Below are 14,126 nucleotides of genomic sequence, written 5' to 3'. Positions count from 1 at the left end.
CTATCTAGCTATCGAGCTATAACCAATACAGCATCTCCAGCGCGCCACCGCTATACTCGAGCTATAGCTAACCGCGTGATAACACCCTTCTCATGTTTAGCGTGTGCTAAACGATGTGCTCCAATGGAGTTGCAGCTATAGCTATCGCTATGGCTGTGGATTGACTGACAGTGGGAACAGGCCGCTACGGGCGGGAGCGAAAAACGCAGCGCGCGGAAGAGAAGGCTTGGCGCATGAATGAGAGAAGCGCAGGCCGCTTGGAGGGGCGTGGATGGAAGGTTGCGGACTGTAAGCGCAGGCAGGAGAAGCGCGAGCGCTAGGAGTACCTGAACTACAGTTTAAGGCACAGTGTATGCGCGCCACCAGTCATTTACCTGCGAGTCGCTCCTCCGTCACCGAGAACTCGGGTCTTTAGCAAATGTGTAATATTTGCAAGCCCAATCACGGTCTGATTGATACTCTTTCTTGATAATTGATCGAATATAATGATGGCTGCGTATGAAACGCAGTCTTATGCTTGAGTCGTGTAGGAAATAAAGATAATATTATACTCAAAGTAGCTTGTACTTACAAATCGACATGTTTCAGTGCAAAAATTATCGCCTTGCGCGTCTGCTATCTGCTTAGACAAAAACATGCGCCGCCGGGGAATTGAACCCCGACCCCATCTTTGGAAGAGATGGATCCTAACCATTAGACCAACGGCGCCTCACGACGTTTTTACTCGTATGCATTAATCGTAGATAAGCCGGATTGCTGTACCCTGGAGATACCACCTAGTTATTTGCAACGGTTTACCGGTAGTGATAAAAGAATAAATACGCATGTTGGAAGATGCGTACTACGTGCCCATGCTGTTCAGCCCCACAGCAGTCTTAACTGGAATGCAACGTTTCGTTATTTTCTTGTACTCACGTAACAACTTTCCGTCACATTCGGACACTATTCCGTGGGGACGCATCGATTTATGAATCCGACGTGCCTGCGTTCCAATCGAGTGAGCAAGAACCAAAACGAAACAAAACAATGCGTCTTTGTAGACATGCCTCACATGCAGCCTCACATGTCCGAATACCGGCACAGAAGAGTTGGCGCCAGTAACTGGGTCGTTGGGAGGTGTACTACGTACGAAGTGAAAGCGAGTTTTCAACGCAAGTCTAATGCTACCGATTGTACTGTTCAAAGAACAAAATAGACTCGCGCATGTGCGCTCGCGAAATTGCAAGGTGGCGACGCTGCTACGTTACGCAGCCATGTCGTCACTCAGTATGTCTAGTTTCAAGTGATGTTAACCAAAAAAGAAAGTTGTCAGCGGCGGGATTTGAACCCGCGAGTGCGAACACACTAGAACTTGAGTCTAGCACCTTGGACCGCTCGGTCACACTGACATCTCTATACTATAATACTCTGTGTAACAAATACATGGAGAGTTAATTTGCATTTCTGCCATTTCGTGATTCGCTTTCAATGCCAAAATCGTTTCATGACATTCATATTAACTGCTATTATTCCATAGTAGCCCCATGTATTCCATCAGCGGGCTTCTATTGACATTTAATCGTCATTTCGTGCCTCATTTGTTTTCTATATTCAAAATACTAATATTAATATGTGTATAGCCATTTAGTGATTTATATTTCATTTACTCTCGAGCACCAAGGGCATCAATACCCGTGCATCTACGTCCTTGCTAGTGTGATGAAGTATGAATTATTGTATTCTTACCACACACCATATCGCGCTGACATAGTTGACGTGGTGCTGCACCCGTTTTTTCACTTCGTTCAAAACAATTTTCGGTGCGTGCGCATGATGAGAGATATTGTGCATGAATCCATGGACGTGAACCATGTTCACCGTTTTCCATTGGTACGTTTTGGCTATTAATATATTTGTCCAATGCGACATGTACATGAAGCGCCGTTGGTCTAATGGTTAGGATCCATCTCTTCCAAAGATGGGGTCGGGGTTCAATTCCCCGGCGGCGCAAAATTTTTGTCGCAAACATTTTACTCGCCAGGTGTTTCTTACCCTATCACCAAAAGCAGTGTGAAATCATTCCCGAACACTTATCAAATACTCTAGTATAAGACACTGCAGCTAGTGGTTGCGACTAACCATGTCCCATTCGTTTAATGCGGCAAAACAAAAACGCTGCACAGAAAACGTGTTTTGTTCCTCACTAACGATCATCGCCAGGACCGCGCAATCGAAAGCACTCTCTACCAGCCCCAGCCGCCGCAGCCGCCACAGCCACAACCGCCGCCACAGCCAAAACCACCGTAGAAGGGAAAACCGACGCCAAAGCGAGAAATACCAAACCACTCTTGCTGCTTCGCCTTCTCGCCCGTCCCGGCACCCTTGAGAGCCGGCGCACCACCAGCCACTGGAGCCACGTCAGCCGTCGCGAAGGCACAGAGTGCCGCCATCAAGATTGTCGTCTTCATGTTGTTCGAGCGTCGCGAATCGAAAAGTGAGATGGTGTCTGCATGTCCTCACAGCGCGGCTCCAAGAAAGACGCTCGTAGTCAGAACCCATCGCGGCTCCTCGGACAACAGGTTGTGAACCAAATCAAGTTCTGGTCGAATGGACGCTGGTTTGTCAACAATGTCGAACAGGGCTTGACTACAGGTGTGGTCCGTCCTTTCCAACTATTGAAATTTTGGCGCTTGGCTCACATTGCTAGCGTACAAGTAGCGTTGCTGCGCAGGAAGATAATTGAGAGCATATTCTTACATACTGGTTAAATGAATCGAAACCGAGAAATGTCGACGTTGAACTACTAGCAAAAAAGTTCTATGTTGCAGTTGCTTGGGCTGCCGAAAACTTTAGAAATTGCGTGGCTAGATAATTGCGTCGCTCCATGCGAAACCCGTGACGCTTTGAATTAGGGTTAATGATGGTTGATCAAGAGCACCATCGCTAGCAATGGTACTACCGCCATCGTCCGTCGACAGCAAGGCCACAACTGCCGAGGGTTGTCGGCCTCCACGTCCGCCTTTGCCAACACCTACCAGCCTCTTTTCGGGCGGTGGCGACGCCGCAACTCGAAGCTCAGCCAACTTCCCTTTGCACTAGGATTTTTCCGTGGGACGAACACGCACCACCTCGTCTGCGGCCACATAACCGTTGTTGTTGAATTGAGTCTATTGAGATATGAAAAATCTTGCGCCGCCGGGGAATTGAACCCGACCCCATCTTTGGAAGAGATGGATCCTAACCATTAGACCAACGGCGCTTCATGCGGCCACTTAACCGTTATTTATTCCATGCATTCTATGGCATACATGTATGGAATCTCACTGCATTGCGTAGCGAAATGGGTGGCCCGGTCCCCTCGTGCATGGCACGGTAACACGAGCTGCCTGTGCATTTGACATTTTTATTTTCTACGCAGTTGCTGGCAACCGTGTATCAGCCTGGCCTGTCTAGAAAACAAATGCATTTATCCAGTTCCTTGACAGTGTGGGGTTAACGCCATGGGACTAATGATTGACAATCAGTGTTCCTCAACGATATTTTCTGTGTGCGCGCTTTTGCTGACGTCTGGATTGCTACAAGACGCTAAACAGACACGAAATCATGGCCTCAGAGTCGCTTCTGCGTGGCTGTGGGATTTGTGGGCGGTCCTGAGAAGGAGCTTCCGTTCTGCGACGGAAGCAGTCAGTACGTTCACCTTTGAACCCACGCAGACCAAATGGGTAGCTCGACGGGGTGCGTGGCACGAGAAGCGCTCGCTGCTGCCTTCAACGATCGGTCGCGAGAAGGTGCATGTCGCTGCGAAGATGCAACCTTTCGAACGCCGCCGTCAGCGCACCTGCTTCCTAGTAGCCAAGACGTGGCACATCCTCCCACCGAGGAGAGTAAAATTTCAACGGGACAAGAAGCAGGACCAAGCTGCGCCACCCAAGCAGCCTCCGATGGCTTGTCGTGTGCGATACCGACTGCCATCGTCAGCAGGTGCGCGCGAAGAACCATCGTCAGCGCAATAATAATATTAAAAATAATGTGTAACCAAATAGAGTGTGGGATGCGTGGGTGTAGTGTGGGATGCCCTCGTCACACACAGCCACCTCTCAGTCATTCGAGTCCATCTGCAGTCCAACGCTGGGACCAACCGAGCCTCCTCTGCGTCTTGCACCGCGCAGGTTCTCGAAGTCGACCGCCAAAAAAACGCTCCGACCGACAAGCAAAAAGAGGATCTTGCCCCGTCGACTCTGCTCGTTTTCCTCAGAGCGCTACCCAGTAGTACGCAGCAGCCCACTTCCATTAGTAGCTTCCCACTTGCTTCAACAAGTCGTGTGGCCCGTCGTTCTTGCAGTAGCTCGGTATCCGGCACGACCACAGGTACATTCACGTTTTGCAATGCAGCAAGCCTCGCTTCGATTTTTACGCCATAAAGATAGAGTCATTCCTCGCCTACAATGCCGGCACATTTCATTTGAAGGAGTTGCACCATGCCCATCAACTTCGAGCGTATCCGGATGCACCTGCCTGGCAAAGATCCGAGGATGGCCAGAAGAGAACGAGCGCCCAAGGCCACAGATACACCGACCCAGCGAGCGCGATACTACACAGAGAGTTACCATGTTCAAGTTTGATATGCTCACAAAGAAAGTCGACGAGTTTGTACGTACAGCGAGACGACGCGGCTCGGACTCACGCCGTGTAGAGCTCCAAGTCACTGCTCGACGCCGTCCGCGCCGGCAAGCTCGACAAGGTCGGCGCCTGGTTAGGACGAGGCGGCGACCCAAATACAGTCGACGAGGTGCGTGACGATGGCGACGTGGCAAAACGTCTCAAACATCGAGTAGAAGGGCGAATCCATCTTGTTTATGGCCGCGGCCAAGGGCTTTGATGGCATTGCACAAAAGATCGCGGCGGCCGGCGGCAACATCAACTTTACCGATCGCGTACGCATCCCATCGCATTTATCGTGCACTGATCTCACCGCAAATGTCTGCTGCAGTACGGCGCCACCCCGCTGTTCGTCGCCGCCACCAAGGGCCACACGTCAGTGGTCGCGCTCCTCCTCGCGCAGCCTGGCATCGACATCAACACACAGACCGTGGTCCGTGGCACTCGATCTCTAGCAAAGAGATGCCATCGCGCTATGTAGGAGGGCAACACACCGGTCTTTATGGCCAGCTGGCTAGGCCACGTGGCGGTCGTCGACCTCCTCATCGACGCCAACGCCGACTTGACCAAGTTTGATTCGGTGCACACACGTTCGTTCTTGCGCTGGCGCTCACGCAGGCGTAGATGGCGGCAACACCACTGCACATTGCGACCGAGTACGGCCACGAAAACATCGTGGGCCTCCTGCTCGAGGCCGGCGCGAGCCCCAACCAGCCCAACCGAGTGCGTTGCATTGCCGCGAGGATTCAAGGTCTTACGTTTGACCTAGGACGGACGCACGCCCGTGTTTATGGCGGCGTGGCACGGCCACACGGGTATCGTCAAGCGCTTTATCCGCGCCGAAGCCGACATCAACAAGTGCGACGATGTACGTCATTGCGTAACCCACGAAGGGCGCGTCATGTTGTTGCATTAGACCAACCGGACACCGCTGTTTATGGCGGCGTGTCACGGCCACGACGAGATCGTCGCGCTTTTGATCCAAGCCAACGCCGACATCAACAAGTGCAACCAGGTACGATGATGATGGTCTCGGCAGTTTGACGCACGCAACGCTAGGACGAGTCGACGCCGATGCTCATTTCGGCCGAGAAGGGCCGCGAAGAAGCCGTCAAGCTCTTCATTGCGGCACACGCCGACATCAACAAAGTCGACAAGGTAGCTTGCGGCGGCCTCAACAAGGTTGAGCCATCTCTCTTTAGAACGGGTACTCGCCCATTTTCATGGCCGTGCTCAACAACCACGCCAACATCGTGCACCTTCTTATCGAAGCCGACGCCGACATTTACAAGCCCAACAACGTTCGCCATCTTGCTCTCTACGGCAATTGCTCAGGCTCGATCGATGTAGGTCGGCAAGACGCCGCTCATGGTCGCGATGGAGCGCAACCACGAAGCCATCTGCGCCATGCTGCTCGAAGCTGGCACTCGGGACCGCAAGTCGCTCCTGCAAGCCGTGGTCGACGGCAACTTTGAGCTCGCGTCCAAGCTGCTGGCCAAGGGCGTGGACCCGAACGTGGTCAACGACGAGGTTTGTGCTCATTTTGTTGCTATTTTCGATGCGATGCCGCGCTAGACGGGCGAAAGTGTCCTCTTCTCGGCCGTCTCGAAAGGCTTTGAAGGCATGGTGTCGCAGCTCGTGGCCGCCGGCGCCGACGTCGACAAAACGGACGCGGTATGTCACGCCACGTGCCGTCTGTGCTGACGCAATCTCGTAGAGCGGACGCACGGCGATCTACGTGGCTGCGAGCAAAGGTCACGCCAACATTGCGCAGATGCTCTTGCGCGGCGACTACAACCAAAGCGATGCGGTGCGACGCGTCGCCATCGCCGTTCTCCTGCATAGCTCTTTTCCAAATTAGGAGGGCCGGTCCCCGCTCTTTATGGCCGCGCTCAACGGCCACAAGACGATCGTCGAGCTGCTTTTGCTCGTGCGCGCTGAGAAAAACAAGGTCAACAACGTCGGGGACTCGCCCATGCACGCCGCTGTCAGCAGCGGCCACCTCAACATCGTCAAGATGCTCGTGGACGCCGAGGCCACCTTTAGCGTCACCAACCTCGTACGCAGTCGACTTTTATCCAGCGAGATGCCAACACACACCGTAGGCGGGCAAGACGCCGCTCGACATTGCAAGCGAGAAGCACCACCAAACGATTGTCACGCTGCTCACGGACGCGGCGGCGGCGGTGCGTGCACGTCGCTGTGAAGCTCCTCGTCGATGCTGACGCTGCATGTAGGACCGGCTACGCTTGATCAAAGCGGCGACGGACGGCGACGTGGCGCTCATGGCACTGCTCCTGGGCAAGGCGACGAGCCCCAACCTCCTCAACGACGACGGCGACAGCGTCCTTTTCGTGGCCACGACCAAAGGCCACCAGACGATTGTGCAAAAGCTGATTGCGGCCGGCGCCGACGTCAACTTTGTGAACAAGGTACCGCCGGCCTCGCGCCCTCGTGTTCTAAAGACATGTGTAGGCGGGCCGCTCGTCGCTGCTGGTCGCGTCTCAGATCGGCCACCGCCCGATTGTGGTGCTGCTCATTCGTGCCAAGGCCGAAATTGCCCACACCGACACGGTAAAAAATCCCGTGGAAACGCGGCTCACACGTCTGTCTCTAGAACGGCCACTCGGCCATCTACGAAGCCTCGGCCCACGGCCACGACGCGGTCGTTGGCATGCTCATCACTTGCGGTGCAGACATTGACGCCACGACCATGGTACCACACGCTGCTATGCGACGTTGCAAACGTTCATTCGTGCTGCAGGACGGTGTGTCGCCGCTGTTTATCGCGGCCACTCGGGGCCACACGGCGGTCGTCAACTTGCTCTTGGCCATGGGTGCCGCGCCCGACGTCCACGACCAGGTACATCATTTCGTATCGACACATGCACCGTCAAAACGCGCGATTTGTGTCAGAACGAATGCACGCCCCTCTTCCTCGCCGCGTCCAAGGGCTACGCGCCGATCGTCGACTTGTTTGTGCAAGCCGGCGCCGACTTTGGTCTTTGCAACAAGGTGCCGAGGCGCACACAGACCTGCGTCCTTAGCCGTTCTTAGGTGGGCATCACGCCACTGTACATTGCTCGGAAGCGCGGCCACCGTGCGGTCGTCAAGATTCTCCACGACGCGGACTCGAAGCTTCTCCAAGACGTACGTACGACTCGTTGGAATGGCCGAGGCTGAGTATGGTGCAGGTGCGCGACGAGGACATAGTCGTGTCGAGCAATGTGCTCGGCCGCGGCGGCCAAGGCGTCGTGTACAAGGGCAAGTGGCACCACCAAGACGTCGCTGTCAAGACGGTGCTCAACACGGACGGTCTCGACTCGCTCCGGAAAGAGATCGAGACCATGCGGCGGTATCGTATTTGCGCGTTTTCAAGAGGTCTGACGCAGGACGCTAGATGCAACTCGCCGTACATTATCAAGATGATTGCGGTCCTCGAGCAAAAGCTGGACGAGCCCAAGCTCGTGCTCGAGTACATGAACAGCGGCGACCTCCGGAGCTACCTCGACAAGAAGCGCACGCATGCTCCCGTGGACGTCGAGTTTTCCAAGCTCGAGCTGGCGTGGGCGATCGCCAACGGCGTCTTGGACCTCCACGAGCAAAACATTTTGCACCGCGACTTGAAGGCCTCCAACGTGCTCTTATCGACGACCAACTATATCAAAATTGCCGACTTTGGCATCTCCCGCGACCTTGGCACCGAGACGCTCACGATGGGCATCGGCACCTCGTACTGGATCGCGCCCGAGGTCTTTGATGGCCACTACGGCTTCCCCGCCGACATTTACTCGCTTGGCGTCATCCTCACTGAGCTCGACACGCTCCAGGCGCCGTACGCGAACCTTAACCTCAAGTTCATGACGATCCTCGACCAAGTGCGGTCCGGGAAGCTCCGGCCCGAAGTGAGCCCCGAGTGCGACGAGTGGTACGCCGACCTCGCCAACTGGTGCCTCCAGCACAAGCCCGAGGACCGCCCGACCGCCGCCCAAGTGCTTGGCGTCCTCGAAAAGCAAATGCGCGCCGTGTACCCCGAGTGCTGAACGTTTGATTTTGCTTTTTGCATGCGACAATTTTTAACTTTTTACTCTAATGCTACTACGTTTACCTGGAACGACCAATGCACAAGTTGTCAACCGAACCAATCAGGTACTAGTACCTGTCGACGGCATGTAGCCCAACCCCCTCGAGAACAGACGTCGGCATCGACTCCAACGACACAACAACCGCACCCAGTTGCAAAAGTGACCAAAAACACGTCCTAGATTGACAATTCTGTGCTTGGGGAAAGGGTTGAAGGCGTAGGTTTCTGCAAATGTATCTGTCTCAGTAGCCCAAACCAAAACAGCAGTGGTGGGCAAGGTAACTGACACCGCAGAGTTTTGCTGCGTGACGGGTCTTGGAAGTCTTTCGTGACCGCATGGACCTTGGGCGCGGCGTGGCGCGTCGTTTACAGCCCCACGAGTCGGGCCTTCGACGACGGTTCGTGATTGCTGGCAGTCCGTTTCGCCTTGAAGAGGCGCGCCAAATCGCTCAAGTGGTCGATCAAAGTCAAACGACCCTGGCGAGATGGCTACAAGCATCGTTGTCCTCCACTTGATACCTCACAGAACAGACCCGACACCGCGCCCTTTGACTCCTCTAAAACGTTTCATAAGTGGGAAAACATTAACTTATTCCACGGACGCCCGCCACATCCTAAATTAGGTCAATTATTCGTAGCCAATCTCGTCTTGGCAAAATGTGTGTCGTATCTTACGCCAACAGTCACAAGCAACCACCAAAGCAGTCTCCGAAAAACCGACTCGCACCATGGTCGAACATAGAAATGTGATTCCCGAGCATGAACCGGTCGGCCTCGTGGTATCGACAGCACCTTTGGAGCACGATTTGCGGCAGTCGCGTCACCTTCCCGAGTCTACAAGCTTCTCGAACAAGCAACTGGCCGAGGCAATTCTTGGGCTTTGCTACCTCTTCATTTCGCTGGCATGCGGCGTCTGGTACGTCTACACGCTTCAGCCGAGCTTCGTCAACGACCTTTGGTGGGCAGGCTTCAACCTCACGGGCCACGAAGCCTTTCTCGTCGACCTTGTCAACGCCGTTCTCTCCACGACCGCCGCGACCTCGCTCAGCATTTATGCACCAAGTGCGATGATTCAAAAGACGTATGCGTCCCCCGTCTCATACACCAACGTCCCGCCCACGTACGCCCGCCACGTCATCTTCAACGAGCTCACGTCGATCGAGTACGCTGTGCCGCGGCTGCGCCAGCTGAGCGCGAGCTGGTCGATGCGTGTCAACGTTCAGCACTGCTGGGTGGACTTTGAGCGCGCGTTCGAGGTCGCGCACACGACCAAGCGGCAGCAGCGCTGCCTTGTGCACTACGCGACGAACGCGGGCGTGTACATGGAGGCGATTCTGCGCAATGTCGTGTGGGCCGACTACCTGGCTATTTGGGGCGGCGACAATGCGCCATTTACAGTGTCCCTCCAGCTCCCACTGCAAGAGACGCCGCGCGGTCGCGCCTTCCTGGGTGCGATGGCAGCGGCGCGGGCATCGACGACGATCGACGACGAGCTCGCGTACTGGAGGACGTTTGGCTTGACGTCGTTCACGGCGCAGTGGCAAAACCGGTGGCAGGCTGGCGTGACCGAGTCGATCGAGCTGGAAAACGCGCTGGGCCTACGCCAGCTTGTGACGTTGAAGAACTTGCCCCGGGGTACGGGACCGTGGACGTCCCAAAACTTTTTCTGGATCCCGCTCAACGACCTCTGGAATGGCCAAGGCATGGACCGAAGCTTCATTCGTGGTACTTTAACGTACTTTGGCGCCAACGTCAGTACGTCCATGCCTGCGATCGATCTCGAGGTCTTCAACGGCAACACCAACGTCGGTGGCAACTTCGTGCACCAAGCGGCGGTTGTGCGCAACCACATCGGGCCTTTTCTTAGCATCGATTCCATGTATGTTGCTGTGCCTACAGCGCTGGCGGCGACGTACACTGAGTTTCAAGATGCGTTGTTCGGTCAAATGGACGCCGGGCGCCTCACCAAGCTGACCAGTATTTGGACGACCACCCTCGCGCCTTTGCCGCCAGCGTGGAAAAGCGCCTCAATGTTTTATGGCGGGAACCCCATGTGCACGCTACAGCCCGGGACGTTGTTTCCACAAGAGTCGTTTGGCTTCTTTGACGACTGCTCCAAAGCATTGTCGCTGCAAGTTCCGGTAACGGCAAGTGCCAGTCTTTTTGCGCTACTCGCCACTGCCGAGGCATCAGCGAGTGTCTGTGCGATGGCGACACCGACGACCGACTGCCTCACCAGCCTCTCGGCCGCCGGCAATCTCCTCGAGCAGCTGACGTTTTCAAGCGACCTTACTGCTAGCGTCATTCAAACTACCACGGCCGTTCAACAGACGCGTGTCGGCCTCATGCAATTCGCAACGTCGGCCAATGGAACTTGGACGCTGCTCCAGCAACCGCTTCTGGAAGCTTCGACCTTTGACTTTTTTGGCTGGATCTTGCTGCTCGATTGGGCCGCTGGTAGTCGCGAAGTCGTCTCGTTCCAAGGTGATGCTGGCAATGCCACACTCATTTCAAACGTGTACGCGCGGCAGTTGTACTCGACGGGGACGCAGCCACTCCAGACAGCAACCAAAATTCTCTTCTACCTCATCGTCGTAACGTCGGCGGTGCTGGTCTTCGTCGGCTTCTTGTCGCTTGTCTATGCGGGTCTTGTCCGCCTACGCTTTCTGGGCCGCAACCTCTTTTTTTTCAATCGCCTCGTCGGCGCAGTATGGATCGGCCGCCCCCTTGCCTTCCTCCGAGGCGTCACCGCCATCTTGCTGCTGAGCTCAGCCAACGTCAACTTTGAAACGCATCACGGCTACTCGCACTTTGCGGCATCACCACGTCCTTGGCTTGCGTCGCTCATCATCACCGGCGAGGCGACGTGGGTGACCTATGTGATCAATGAAGCGCTTTTGATTGTGACGCGAGATGTGACCAAGATCTACAGTCCGATTTCGAGCTCTCTCTCGTGGTTGATTCTCTTTTGTATCGAGTTATCCAGTCCAGTCAGCGTAACGGCGACGCTCGCTCGAACATGCGTTGGCACTAACATGGACTTTGCCGTCTCGTGCACCAGCGGCGTTGTTGCTGTTGGGAGCTTGACGCGCGTTTGGACACTGGTCGTGATCCAAGCCGGTGTTGCCTAGGTGAGTCTCGTGCTCGGCGCCATTGTGCATCGGCGCTGGTGCCAACGCCCAGCACGTCGGTGCGACGACACGCTGCTCGTGTCTGGCGTCTCGCAGGTGTTTCTGTGCACGCACGCGACCAGTTCGGAAGAAGTGTACACGATCGACCACGTCGCGTGCATCCTCAGTGGACTGATCCCGCTTCGTCTTCGTAAGCAAGCGTATACGTTCGACTTGAAGCTGTGGCTTATTTTGGTCGACGAGCTCTCGACAAGCACGTTTCTCAAGATGCTCCCGTGCCCTTCCTTGGCGTTTCAGAGCCACGTCCCTCGCCGTGCCTCGACGCTCAGCAATATCTCGCGCGTTACGTCAAGCCGTCTGCAGTCCTCACTGTTCAAGCGAGCCTCCATGCTTGTACCTGACGTTGCCAAGAAGGCCCGCGTCGCGCACGTTTGGATAGTTCTTGGCCTCGGTTATATCATCGCCTCTATTGTTGGCAGCATCTCGTATCTCCAAGTGTCTGAAGTCAACCTCTCGAACGACCTCTTTTGGGCCACCTTCAACACGACCGGCGCTCATGCGTTCATCGCCAACTGGCTTAACGAGCAGCTCGTACTTGGCAACACGACAATGCCCAACCTCGCTTTGGACAAGCCGAGCGCCAACGCGATGAAGTCGTTTGCGGCACCCGAAGCCGTGGTCTCGTCGTCGGTTAGCTACGGCGCCTACCTCCAGCACGAGCCTCTCAGCGACATCACCGCCACGATCGTAGGTCTGCGGGCCATGGATGCGTGTCAAGCACCGTGGATCTTTGCGCCATATTGCTTTGTGGACTTTGACCAAGTGTGGTCATTGGCCAACTCTGCTCGGCGCGAAGTTCGGTGTCGGTCGATGACAGCGAATGGCGCGATATACCTCGAGTCGGTTGTACGCAACATCAACTACGACGCCTTCGACTCGTGCTGGGGACCCTCGTTCGAGATTGCGATCGCGTCCGAGCTCCGACGGTCCGATGCTGGCAAAGCGTGGCTTCGCAGCTCAACAGAAGCCAACGTCAAACCCTCCCTCTCGGACGAAGCACTGTATTGGCGCCACCATGGCATTCAGCATTACAAGGTGCAGTGGCAGAACTACAAGCGACTCGGCGTCCTCAACAGCTACTCAATCACGAATGCGTACGGCATTGTGTATCCGCTAACGCTGACGTCGCAAAACGGGACGTACCGTTTCGGGAGCCAAACGAGTTTCAAGATGTACTGGGCCTTTGCCAACGATTTGACGGCAGTGGCCGATAACTCGTCGCGCATCGCCGGTCGCAGCTTGGTCCGGTCCAGCCCCGACTTTGCTTTTGCCAACACGACGCTGGGTGCTGTTCTTGTGCAGAACGGCACCCTCGCATCGCCGCTCTCTGCGGGCTTTCAGCTCATTCAGGTGCTACTCGGGCCATATGGGTCCATTGACATGGTGTATGTTCCGGTGCCAGCGTCGGTGCGCACACTTTTTGCATTGCTCGTCGACGCTTCGCGTGCGCCTCTCTCAAAGAACGTGGAGGCCCAAGCACTCTACAGCGGCATATCGACGCTGGATGCGTCTTACCCCGTACCGGGCACATGGCTGGCACAAAACCTCGTCAGTTTTGGCGGTTCCCCCATGTGCCCCCCACTTGCGTCTGGGTACGCCATGTCTGTGGGCCTTGTGAGCGTCGTCTCCTTTGACGCAATCTGTCTTCGATCGTCAGGCGTCTTGTCAAAGACCCAGCCGTCGCGGCAGCAGTACATTCTTGCGGCACTCCTTTCCGGCCTCCACCTCCAACCTTCAGGGTGGAACATGAGCGCAGTGTGCGCTCACGAGCCGACATTTGTTTCCAAATGTCAGAGATATCTGAGCCAAACGCTGAGCTACATTGACGCGTTCATGCTACCGCTGCCAGCAACCGTTGCGTCGTCGCTAACGAGCGCCAATGTGGACGTGCGGGCCATGGAGATTGAATTTATGATCTACACCAACGTCAACGCAACGGCACCCCTTTCGATCCAGCGCCTGAACCTTCTCGACCCCACCGAATCGGACTTTGCCTTTTTGCGTGGCTCTACCTCTATGATTGGGTGCTCGGCAACCGCGAAGTCATCTCGTTTCAAGGCGATGTCGGCAACATGACGCTGCTCTCGGACCTCGCGACGCCACTCGCGCAGTTGACACAAGGGTGGCAGGTGACCGCCAACGTCGCCCAATACTTGCACGCGGGTGTCATCTACGTCACAGGCGTCATGATTGCGGTTGCTTTTATGGCAGCC

The 14,126-nt window shown here is 55.5% G+C and overlaps 1 protein-coding gene and 4 non-coding genes across 5 annotated transcripts; 2 read left to right on the top strand and 3 right to left on the bottom strand.

Annotated features, from left to right (window-relative positions):
• Positions 1 to 636: 636 nt before the first annotated feature.
• On the bottom strand, positions 637 to 708 carry SPRG_30135. Its single transcript has one exon. It is a non-coding gene; the product is annotated as a tRNA-Gly (tRNA).
• A 598-nt stretch (positions 709 to 1,306) lies between these two features.
• Positions 1,307 to 1,388, bottom strand: SPRG_30134. Its single transcript has one exon. It is a non-coding gene; the product is annotated as a tRNA-Leu (tRNA).
• Positions 1,389 to 1,917: 529 nt separating this feature from the next.
• On the top strand, positions 1,918 to 1,989 carry SPRG_30133. Its single transcript has one exon. It is a non-coding gene; the product is annotated as a tRNA-Gly (tRNA).
• A 1,178-nt stretch (positions 1,990 to 3,167) lies between these two features.
• SPRG_30132 lies at positions 3,168 to 3,238 on the bottom strand. The gene has a single exon. It is a non-coding gene; the product is annotated as a tRNA-Gly (tRNA).
• Positions 3,239 to 4,520: 1,282 nt separating this feature from the next.
• On the top strand, positions 4,521 to 8,752 carry SPRG_09460 (TKL protein kinase). The gene is made up of 23 exons (XM_012348658.1): positions 4,521 to 4,629; positions 4,673 to 4,768; positions 4,815 to 4,913; positions 4,970 to 5,071; positions 5,120 to 5,218; positions 5,263 to 5,361; positions 5,408 to 5,506; positions 5,555 to 5,653; positions 5,698 to 5,796; positions 5,841 to 5,939; positions 5,989 to 6,168; positions 6,214 to 6,312; positions 6,356 to 6,448; positions 6,500 to 6,697; positions 6,744 to 6,824; positions 6,876 to 7,070; positions 7,114 to 7,212; positions 7,256 to 7,354; positions 7,403 to 7,501; positions 7,555 to 7,653; positions 7,696 to 7,788; positions 7,833 to 7,993; positions 8,039 to 8,752. Exons 1-23 carry the CDS (start codon positions 4,588 to 4,590, stop codon positions 8,679 to 8,681), a joined length of 3,072 nt encoding a protein of 1,023 aa, XP_012204048.1. The 5' UTR covers positions 4,521 to 4,587; the 3' UTR covers positions 8,682 to 8,752.
• The last annotated feature ends 5,374 nt before the right edge of the window (positions 8,753 to 14,126 follow it).

Source organism: Saprolegnia parasitica, assembly GCF_000151545.1.
Source record: "Saprolegnia parasitica CBS 223.65 unplaced genomic scaffold supercont2.46, whole genome shotgun sequence".
In the NCBI taxonomy this organism is placed as follows: Eukaryota; Oomycota; class Saprolegniomycetes; order Saprolegniales; family Saprolegniaceae; genus Saprolegnia; species Saprolegnia parasitica.
The sequence above is the reverse complement of the archived record's forward strand: the minus strand, read 5'-3'. Positions and strand labels throughout refer to the sequence as shown.